This window comes from Loa loa (genome assembly GCF_000183805.2).
Source record: "Loa loa unplaced genomic scaffold supercont3.161, whole genome shotgun sequence".
Classification (NCBI taxonomy): domain Eukaryota; kingdom Metazoa; phylum Nematoda; class Chromadorea; order Rhabditida; family Onchocercidae; genus Loa; species Loa loa.
In genome coordinates, this window is record NW_018108341.1 from 57,630 (window position 1) to 69,055 (window position 11,426).

Below are 11,426 nucleotides of genomic sequence, written 5' to 3' on the forward strand. Positions count from 1 at the left end.
TCGACCTGCCATGGGGTCGTTCTACTACGTAGTTTTTTACTGATTGATTGCTTCTTTCTAAATTGGTATTTTGGTTTCAAACTGTGGTCGTTTTATGGCCATCAATAGTTCAATTCAATATGTCTTTATTGTTATCTTAATTGTTTTTTATTTTTATATCACGAAATATTTAGTCAAATGTGATCTGATTCTCCAGATTGCCTTTATCGTATCGGTTGCGGTGGTGGTTTCATAGGCAATGTCATGTTCCCACTTGTCGTTGTTGTTATTAACTGAGGTGGAATAATATTTGCAGTTGGTATATTTCGCGTATTTGACAGGGAATCATCCGGAGAAGAAGCAACTGGTCGGATTGTTGGAGCACTTAGTGTACCATTTCCATTATCCGGCAAATTCAGAAATGAAAAAAGAGGTAAATTTGTAGCCTGATCGGTAGAAGAGTCTGAAATCCACTTGAAAAAAAATGACACGAATTACATACAAGTTTATTAGGTTTTGTTTCATGGGTTTAAATAAAAGTAACGGCAATTCTCTAGGCTATCAAATTAGTAGTATAACATATTATATTCATATATTACACAAAAGTCCAACTTTCGTTATCAAAAAAAAAAAAAATTGAAATTTTGGATATAGAATAATAATGATTTGAAAATATCTTTAGATATGAATAGAGTTTGAAGAAAAAGCAACCCAAAAACTTTCTTTACTCGAAAATAACCTAGGTGCTCTGAAATGCCCGCTTCCCGATAGTTTGGGAATCTGAGGTCAAAATTAAAAGAATTTAAAAGAACTCGATCCATAAATTCGCACTACATCAAGTTAGAGAAGAAAAGTGAAAAATAACCTGTTTGAGATGTAGGTGCGGTATCGGAGGTATCAGGTGATAGCGGTTCGTAATTCGCGACAGCAACAGACTCCGAGCGCTGCTGATTTTCTATAAGGGTTTGTTTTCCTTCGTCCTACAATTTATTCATTTTCTTTTCGTAAATTTTTTCATTTTTTTTTTATAAAATCACACGATCAAACTTGAAAAAAAATTCCATAGTACTTAACCAAATTTCATCACAAAACTAAACAAACCTAAATAATAGGTGTTTCAAGCAAATTATAAACTACCTGTTATAACGACAGCAAAAATGACATATTTGCTTAAATTCTACAGAATCACTACAGATGCAGTTTTATTTTGGAAGATGTATCATACCTCAGTTGCAGTTATTATCGCATTCGCACCATCATCATTAACATCTACCGCGCCTGTTACAAGCATGGAAGGAACCGATGCGCCCAAAGTATTTCCAGGAACAACTGCAGGTGTCTGATATGTCGGTGAACTGGAGATACTTTGAGATGATACCTTCGGTGATAAGATCCCTAATGTCGATATCTGTAACAGTGCAAATTGTCCTCAAAAAAAAAAAAAAAAAAGAAACACCTGCTCTACAGTAACATTGGAACATGGAATATTCAATAAACCTCCTCCAAAAGTCAGTTCTAAAGGATCAAACGTAACATGCGAGAAGTGGTTAAAAAAAAAAAAAAAAAACAATTTATAGATCGACTATTACAAAAGGTAAGGAAATATTTTAAGAAGCATGGAAAAATAAGGTTTATGCTACAAAAGTCGTTGCAGTTTAATGGAAAATTCCAATCGAAAAACTTGGAGAAAGTTTTATGCAAATTGACCCTAACACTGACTCCAGAATACCACTAGCCCTTTTCCTTGTTTGATCAAACACACCCTGATTCAAATGTTTCATCTACAACGGTTTTAACTGATGCCTTTTTTTGTCATGCATTCAACTTCACACTCGCCTTATTCGCATCAAATTTTAGAAACTTTCCAGGATAGGAAAAATTTTACGCAAGCTTTTTCAATTTTTCCAAAAGTCGTTTGTAAAGTATTACTGACCATTCTTTTACTAGCAAAATATCAAAGAACCTGGAAAGGAGACGAAGTCGTAGGTGTTGATACGAGTAAACTTGATGAATTACGTGGTGAAACATGTGTTGAATGTGAACATGGCAGATTTGGATTGATGGAAAGGGGTGTCCGCGGTGAAACGAGTGCGGAAACTGGAGTACGTACTCCAGAGGTATAACTGTTTACGGGGCTTACGACTGGACGTCCAAGAATAGCAGTCGTTGGAAGTCCATGTGGAGAAACACTTACAGTACTTGGAGCAGAGGTGGACTGAGATGGTGAAAATCTGGCTTGATGCTGCGACAAAGTGGGCACAAACTGAGGAAAGTGATGCTGCTGCTGAGCTGGAGATATTCGAGATATGGATGTTGAAGGAGCTGAAGCTGCAAGTGGTTGTGGATGTGGAGATGTAGGTGGAGAGTTATTCGGTGTGGTACAAACAAAATGCGCAGTGGCAGTAACTGTCGGTGACGCGACACGTTTTTGACTTGCTGCAGGCGTTTTCACACTTGGAATATGGTGAACATCGGATAAAGATGGAAGATACACGGTGTGAATGCCTGAAAATTGGTTAACGAAGAAAATTTTTGAAACGAATCGAAATCCTAAAATTAATGGATTTCACGATACCGCCTCCCATGAAATTTTTGTCAGATTTCCAACTCATAACTAAAAATCCACATAAGGAAAGTTAAGCTGAAATGAATTCGAAAAAAATCGATTTGAATGCTTTTTCATTAATCTGGATTTGAAAAAATCGCTTAGATTTGCAAAATCACCTGATTTCCGCTTAATTTCATAGTTATTCTGCATATTTCGATGCTCAGTGCGATTAAATTCCTCGTCGAAAGACATATTATGGCTCTGTGCACGCAAGAGATGCGATGTTGATCCTGAATCGAACATTGTGCTGTCCAATCCTATGAAGATAGAATATGTTTTCAGTCATTCACATACCCCATCCAGGAAAAAACCATATTGAAATTCCCACAAATTAGTCGAATAAAACGTGAAAAAATTCTATTCTATAAAAAGTATGACTTCCAGTCACGAAGCACCAACCTTTCCGATATATGTGAGAGTCAACACGTGAACGTCGATTTGTAGTGCATCCTTCAGGCGCAGCTGAGTCGCATGACGTGCTCTGTCCAGCAAACTGCAGAATAATTTTGTTTGCAAAATTTGAGTTTTTTTGAAGTTTCGAAATATCTTATTTACAGTATGGTAAAATGGCCAAAATGGATTGTAGACGCGTGAAATTTTAGACAAAAACAATTCCATAAAACTGAAAAGCACCATTTATTTGAATTCAAGTCACTTTTCCTGATAACACTTTCCTGATGACGTTTTCTTAAACATTTTTCAAATAGTCTGCCTCTGAAGGCTAAAGAGAACGCCAATTCGACAAGGTTGTTGCCTTTTGAATTAGGTCTAAAAATATATTCAAATCAAAAACGTAATGCTCTGAACAAGTCAATACTTACTCGTCCTTCAACTGCTGCTGCAAGCGCAGAATCATTCAAAGTTCGTTTTATGCCAATCAGACTCTGACCAGATATAGTCTGTGATGATGAAGTAACTCCAATCCTGGTTACCGATGGAGGAAATTCCTTCATAGCACCTTTGCTAACAGGACCACTAGCGGCAGTAGTACGTTCGTCACCCATACCTCTCACTATTACTCCGGGAGAACCAGCAGATGTTAATGCACTTCTTCCTAAAAAAGCAATATGAAAAAATATTACTTAGGGATCAAAAAGATCGGCACTGAAGTTCTAATTAAGATTCTGAAAAATAGAAAATCACTTTATGGCAATGCAGTTGGGACGTCTCATATATCATGTTCAGCGGTTGCAGTAATTGTGCTCCCGAAAGTGCAGCCCATAAACGGACTTTTTAAGTACGCCAAAAAACAAAAATTGATAAAACTAACCACTGAGTGCCTTTAATCCTTCGTCATAAGCTCGCAAATAATGCTGCATTGCTGTATGTCGTTCCTTAAGACGTTCTATAGTTTGCAAATGAACACGCGCAGCCTCGCCATCCTGCGATCGTAAAGCACGTGGATATTCAATCTGCGACACTCGGCTTAATTCATCACTGATACGGGCTTCTTCCTGGAATGATTCGGAAATTCGGCTAAAATAAATATTTTTCGAAACATATTTCCAATAAAAATAAAAGAGATTAAAATCCTGTTTCCAAGAGAATTAATTTCACCATCTTCCAACAACATTCCCGCTAATGAAACAAATTAATAAATGAATAAGTTAGGGATCTTGCAGCATATTCCACAAATATAATCCTTCTTCGATAATCTTCACATCAGTGGATATGAAAAAAGTAGAACTGTCAAATACACTTTGCTATAGAACACACAGTATCCAAAACACAACTTACTTCGACGACACGCCTTCGCTGTTGCTCTATATAACGGATTTCTTCCTGCTAAAAAAAAGAAAAAATGATACATATGAACATATGAAACGAATGATATATATTTCTTTAGCTATTTCTAAGATGAATTACCATAACTGCAACAGACTTATCCTTATTTCGCTAATAAAGAAGGAGTTATCAATGCTTTGAATTCATGTACAATAAATGTGCATGAATTCACGGGGAAAAATATTATGTACCCGAATAACTTTTCGTCAGATGGTTAATATCTTCTCCCCTCAGCTGATACGTTTCAAACCTAATCTGCCATCGTACTGCGATAATTCTGTTCAATATCTTTCCTGCCCACGCGATGAAATGGTCGGGATAGGACAGTTTTCTCGTAAATACTTTAGAAAGAACTGTGAGTAATAGATAAGTTCAGTGTCATCCTGCAGAGGATGTAAGCACTCGCTGCATTTTCGTTCTATAGCTAACGTTAAGACAACTTTCGTCACATGCACGTCTTCCGATTCCACATGAAATAGCGACGTTATACTGTTTAAATACACTGCTAGCAATAAATAAAAATATATCGTACAAGTTTTTGTTGTGCTTCCACCTGTCGTACATTTTCATCTAGCTCTTTACGCATTTGTTCAGCATTACGAAAATCATTGTAGAGTTGAGAAGCTGTTGACGAAAGTGGTTGCATGTTTGTACGTTGCGATTCTGTACTACCTGCTGCCATTCTGCCCGAGATATTTGGAGATATTGCTGCCGATGCTGTTGCTGTTGTAATAAACTGCTTTACTTGTTGTTGTTGTTGAGTATTTGGTTGAGCACTTAAGTGGGCTGCAACCGATGGATGTACACTTGCGGACGCTGCAGCTGCAGCTAACATTGTGTTTGCCGCTGCCGTACGTTGTAAGTTAACTGTTTGTGGTATTGTTTGTTGTTGTTGTTGTTGTTGTTGTTGTTGCAACGGCTTCATATTGGTCGATTGCTGCATCAGTTGTTGCCATAACTGCAAAAAATTCAAATATAGTTTACGCTGATGGAACTTTAAGTTTAGTCGGGATAACTTCATAAATAACAGCTCAGGTACAATTTTGCGCAGATTAAATTTCAAGGTTAATCAAAATAATTCCCACAAAAGAAAAAATCTTCCGTTTCTTTTTCTCATGAAAAATCTAAAACTGACCAGGAGTTTTGCTTGATCATTTGCTAATGCATTCATTTGTTGCTGCTGATGGCTGCTCTGTATCTGTTGTTGTTGTTGTTGCTCAGAAAGACCCAAAGCCAAAGCCTGCTGTCGGTACTGGTCAACCACACTGCTTGCTAAAAAATGCAGTGGCGCTTTAAACTTTTGCTCGTAGTAATGAATTAACTGAATTAACTCCCCAATTATAATTAACAGCCCCAAAGAAACAATAAAACAATCATTGACTGTAACCTCGTAGTGCAGCTAATCGACGTTCATATTCATGTTGTTGTGCAGCTTGTTGCATTATCTTCATTGTCATAGCATACTAAAAAAAATTAGTATTAAACGCCTCTAGGCCATGAAAATACAAATTGCAAATTTGCCTAAATTTTCGAATTTTCTCTGAGGGAAAAAATAAAAACTATTTCTCCCGGAGGAAAAAAAGATACTCACTTGCATGGTGGGATCCATTGCTGCTAGCTGATTATAGAAAGCAGCCAACGACGACATACTCGGGTCAGCAGCAGCAGTAGGAAATGCAGCAGCGGCTGCTGCTGCTGCCAATGAATTCTGTAAAAAAGGAAGTGCTGCAGCTGCATTTGCATTAGGCTGCAGTGTTGGTGTTGGGACTGATGGCGTGGAACTTGTCGCAATATTATTAGCTGCTGCTACCGCTGCTGCTAAAGATGCACCGGTAGCAACCGTTCCAGCAGAAAGCATTTGTATTTGTTTCATTTTTTCTAACAATAAATCATTATTGGGGGTTGGTGACGATGGTGGTCTCATCACAGGCGTCCCTATAAACAAGCCAAAATTCATTCAAGATAATTGTTGTCAACAGTTTAAAAATGAAGTAAAAAGTAATCTTATAAGTATATACCACAATTTTAATCGGAATAATAATAGATCTTTCATCTGTCATATGATAATGAGAAGACAATGCGACTAAGCCAACTTGTCAGAATTGCGCTGTCGCAGAACGGATTTCAAACTATTTCATCAAAATCAGGAAATTTTTTGAAATGAAGTATGTGTATGCAAATGATAATTTTCTAATAAAATGAGGAACCTTGGGTGATCGAACCTCTGACGATATTTCCAAGTACAGACGGAACCGACTGGGTAACTGTTGAAGTTGACGATCTCGTTACTGAGACTGAGCATGGAGGTAATCTATCGATTTCCATCTTCAAAAGTACTTCAATTATCATGGAAAATAAAATTTGTATAAGGAACGACGACGGCCTTGCCATCATCATTAAATCTTATTCAGTTATAAATCCCTATGGACAAAATTACTACTCAAAGATAACTTGAATAATTTGGATTCACCATACTGATGTAGTATGACTCCCGTTAATTAAGCAACTGTATTTGCAACAGTATGACAACCTATATATTCTACTATATCCACCCACAGAAGTTAATGACGACGGTATAAAAACCAATCTTGTAGAAAACATTTTCGTAGCTTAAGTAGGATAGGGATACTAATGATTCAACCTATCCACATCAGCAAAGCACAGTCCATTTGTTCAATACTCTGAATTTCGAAATATATATAAACGTTAGGACTTATTATAATATTATCGTGATTAAACAGTCAGATTAAATTTCTGGAAAAAACTAGAAAATTTTACATACCTGAGCAGAAGATCGTGCAGGCATCGAATCCGGAGTGGAGGAAGTAAGTGTTGCAAGAAGTGCACTTCCAACAAAGGATGACTGCGGCGCTAGGGAAGTCGTTTTTGTGATATCATCTATGTTCGAAAGATCCGACGACGAGGAGGCACTTGCGTCAGATTTACGACATGTCAATGAAGATGACATAGTTTCTGATTCCTTGAATTTTGACAGTTGCAAGTGGGAACTACTTACAGATAAAATCGGAGCTTCTGAAGCCAGTCCAGAAGTACCACGAAACCTTGGTTTATATAAGTGTGTTGACGGTGATTTTGCAACTGGAGGCAATAAAATAACACAATCATCGTGATTGGCTGCTTCATCAGCGCTTAATGTTGCACTGCTTTCACCGCTGAAATGTTACGTAGTATGACAATATTGTGGATAAGAAATTTATTGAGGAATAAAGAATCAAAAGGGATTATAAGATACAAAAATAAAAATCATTGTCACGCGAAGTAATTTTAGTCACTTCCTAAACAATTTGTCGTTTTCAGATTCCATATTCTTTCCCGGCAAAATTGCAATAATTTATTCAACAATGATCTTTTCAAACAACTGAAGAAAAAACCTACGGAATGGAAAGCGCGAACCTCGGATCCGGTTCAGCAATATCATTCTTAACTGCAACACCAGTTTGCTGCAATTGTGGATTCTCTCTATCGTCTTCACTAACATCATCTTCGCTTTCTACTTCTTTTTTGACGCTTTCCAAACCATAAATCTTTTCATACTGTTCTCGGCAGTGCTGTATTTAAAAATGCTCGTTTGAATGAGAGGAGTGAACCAACTTCAAATTTATCATCAAATCAATAGTTCATCCGTTTTCAAAGCTAACATACCTTGGCACTATATTTATTACCCATTTTTTCTGCCACGGCATCCCAATCTTTCCCACCTACTGAAGTGACTGTGGCGCGTAATATTTCCACTTCTTCACTGCTCCAAATAACAGCAGAAGACTTCTTCCATAAAGCCATTTCTTCCTCCAATTCACCAGCGATAAGCTAAAAAAATTGCAATCGTTCACTGAAAATATTAAAAAAAACTCCCACTAAAACTTTCTCAGCCTTGTATAATTTACTGTTTCTTTGGATAGTGATAATGAAATGGAAACAAAAACCAAATCATTCAGAAGCAGCCTAAAACTAAATAAAAACAAGGTAGTACTTGAAGTACCAGCAGCTAATTGAAAATGGTTGGTTTAAACCGAAAATGCAAATTAACTAGTCGAAATGCAGAGAAGTTAGGTGTCACTCATAATAATACTGTGGGATTCTAATAATCATGTAACATTTCCAACATTTAAAAACTTTACCATCTAATAATCATGTAACATTTCCAACATTTAAAAACTTTACCATATCTAATTGTTTAGAGATCTTCTTATGGCATGCAGGGCAACATTTTAATATATCTTCTGGTATCAACATTTGATGCATTAAAAATTGTTTCTGTTCATCCGTAATCAGTTTCCATTTCACTGGCATCGGTCGTGTTGGTTTCACTTTCCGGCGCGGATTGTGGCATGTACCAATTTGGCAACGCCTAAAACATAAAAATACAGTTCGACAAATTCCGAAAAGAAAAAACGAAAAACAAGTTTCAGGGCCTAGTATAAAAGTTATGAAAACGATATTTTATCATCCGTTAAATATTCAAATTAAGGGCATACGTCACAGCTTTTGGTTTAATCCCCTTTGCCTTGCATTTCTGGCACACACAAATATCAATTTCATTTGCTGAACTGGCATCGTAACCGGATGCATCTAATGTTAAACGAGTAAGTATTCGACCAGTATTTGAACCACTATTCACTTTTGCTTTACAAATACAACACTCAAGTTCTCGTGAACCAACAACTGAAATTGGATTAAAAGTTAAGACTAAGACCACTATAACACAGTTTGAAAAACATTACGAAGACCAGAGTGAAAAAAAAATCTAAATACGACTCCAACTTTATTTCTCATAAAGCAGAAATGCAACCATCGATTTTTCTTTACTGTAACAAAAAACTACAGTATGAGTTATTTATGACTTACTTCGTTTGTTTTTTAATTATATGTGCGCAGCATAACTAATCTAACTTCATGATTAACAATTAATAAAAATGAATTTAAAACCGATCTATATCCTGTATTCATCGATGGATTCAAAGTGCTTGAGAAACTGGTATATCTATAGATTCGACATCATAAGGATATTCATATAATTCTGTCTGATTAGTATTAGAGGTGTGGAACAATAACACGGTGGTTATGGAATATATTACTAGGAGTTCTCAGATATCTTCTTTTTAAAATACATGCTTTATTGCCAGACTCCGCTTACATCTCTATGAAAGAATCCGAATGTTAAGATTTTAAGAAAATGAAATTAAAAGCAGAAGGAGAAGCTTACTGGTGATATCATTCGCATCTTGTGGTGCTTTTAGTGCTACTTCTTCAAGGCGTGGCATTATCGGTGGCTTGTAACATCTTGGCGGCTTCTTCCGCTTCTTTCCCATCAATGCTTTGTAATTTTGGCGCTTTTTGGTCAAGTAATAGTAAAGCACGCAATCTTTTACACTTTTTCGATCTAGAAATTCAGCTATCGCCGCAAAATTTTTGCCGTATGTAACAATTTGCTCCCTGAAAGTCTGGAAAAAAGGTGATAAATGCCAAAATCAATATTCTTTTATCCCTATTTAAGACAGTCTGAAATATCAATGACAGCAATGATGCAGTGGAAAAATTTACAAAGTGCAGAAAATTTGCCTTACTTTTTTTTCATCATCTGTCCACTTTCCCAAAAAATATTCAATATGAGCATTATGATCAGCCAATGCATCTGCCACAACTCCATTCAAATCTATATAAAATGGTGCATTGCGCATCCTTAAATTCATCATCATTGGTGGTAATGCCGCAGCTGCGCGTCGTCTTTTATACTCTTCATCCTGTAATTAAGCCTATATTACAGTCAACATAATATTATCTAAAACATAAGATATCATCTAAAATATGAGCTAAAAACAAGGTTCCGGAACAATTCCCGAAAGGAAAGATTGAAAATATTGCATAGCAAAGAAAGCACATTACACCTTATCTAAGAAGATCCATGGAACAGTTAAAACAGAACAATTTCATGACTATACACCACGCTTTCCACTAATATTTTCACTAAATGTTAGCTTGTCCTTCCCTCAATGGTGATGGACGTACAGTGTGAAGTATTTGGCCTCAGTTGCACATTGTAACATATATCAAGCTTTCATTTCGTCAACTACAATGACGGCTCGAGTAGTCCGCTGTGCAACCATGACTCCAAAAAATAAAATCCTTTAAACCACTGAGCTAATCGCTGCCACCCCATCAGTTGAATCCTATCAATTTCAGTTTCAGAAATACAAAATGAACCTAATAATTATAAGAATCTAATCTACAACTAATTTAACCTGTTCCAACTGTTCTGCGGATAAAAGTCCCACTCTTCCACATCGCTCTCGTTCTTCTCGTGTTTTTTTCAATTCCGGAAATGTTTTCTCAAATATTTCCCGATGCTTCTCATCACGCGCACTGCAAAAAATAGAACAAGAAGTTGGAAAAATGGCTACCATGCCTACTTAAAATAGACCGAAACAAACTAATTAATATTAAATGCTAATAAACAATACAGAAAAACGGTGAAAAACTTACACTTTTTTCTGACTTTTGCAGTACCTTTCATCTTTCTTCAACCATTCTGCATACATCATATTGTATTTTTCAGTCTGATATTTTTGCGCTAATAAATCGTTTTGCCGATGCTCCGTTAGCATTTTCACCAAGTACGGCTTTACCGTTTTATATCGCTCAATCGTTTGTTGCACCAAAGGACTATCCCACGGATTTCGATATTGTGGCTGAAAGTTCGATTAGTTAATTGAAGAATTCCAATTCAAAAATGTGTACTAAACATGTGCAAAACGCATGACCACATCATATCAAGCGCTAGATACTCTTCATAAAACGATGACCACCACTATACGATGCTGCAAATCATAGCTGAAAATATAAAATATCATTGTTTCGTGCTAATCTTCACTAATGGAATACTTCTCCACCGAATAACATTATGATCCAATATATATACATATATATATACATATATATGTATATATATATGTGCATATATACATATATACATATGTACATACATATGTATATATGTATACATGCATATATATATATATATATATATATATATATA

At 36.2% G+C, this 11,426-nt stretch overlaps 1 protein-coding gene across 1 annotated transcript in view; it reads right to left on the reverse strand.

Moving 5' to 3' along the window:
• LOAG_17957 (hypothetical protein) overlaps window positions 1–11,426 on the reverse strand; it is a gene marked incomplete at its 5' end in the record, with an annotated part of 14,949 nt that overhangs the window by 627 nt on the left and 2,896 nt on the right. The window contains 22 exons of the mRNA XM_020450625.1: window positions 845–959; window positions 1,205–1,387; window positions 1,943–2,484; window positions 2,704–2,844; window positions 2,987–3,080; window positions 3,409–3,641; window positions 3,858–4,041; window positions 4,325–4,372; window positions 4,905–5,330; window positions 5,508–5,644; window positions 5,760–5,835; window positions 5,964–6,307; window positions 6,580–6,697; window positions 7,155–7,545; window positions 7,769–7,941; window positions 8,036–8,200; window positions 8,555–8,741; window positions 8,869–9,055; window positions 9,597–9,834; window positions 9,958–10,134; window positions 10,633–10,753; window positions 10,874–11,079. Of these exons, the coding sequence (XP_020305670.1) occupies window positions 845–959; window positions 1,205–1,387; window positions 1,943–2,484; window positions 2,704–2,844; window positions 2,987–3,080; window positions 3,409–3,641; window positions 3,858–4,041; window positions 4,325–4,372; window positions 4,905–5,330; window positions 5,508–5,644; window positions 5,760–5,835; window positions 5,964–6,307; window positions 6,580–6,697; window positions 7,155–7,545; window positions 7,769–7,941; window positions 8,036–8,200; window positions 8,555–8,741; window positions 8,869–9,055; window positions 9,597–9,834; window positions 9,958–10,134; window positions 10,633–10,753; window positions 10,874–11,079 (4,486 nt within the window). The remainder of the gene's footprint in view (window positions 1–844; window positions 960–1,204; window positions 1,388–1,942; window positions 2,485–2,703; window positions 2,845–2,986; window positions 3,081–3,408; window positions 3,642–3,857; window positions 4,042–4,324; window positions 4,373–4,904; window positions 5,331–5,507; window positions 5,645–5,759; window positions 5,836–5,963; window positions 6,308–6,579; window positions 6,698–7,154; window positions 7,546–7,768; window positions 7,942–8,035; window positions 8,201–8,554; window positions 8,742–8,868; window positions 9,056–9,596; window positions 9,835–9,957; window positions 10,135–10,632; window positions 10,754–10,873; window positions 11,080–11,426) is intronic.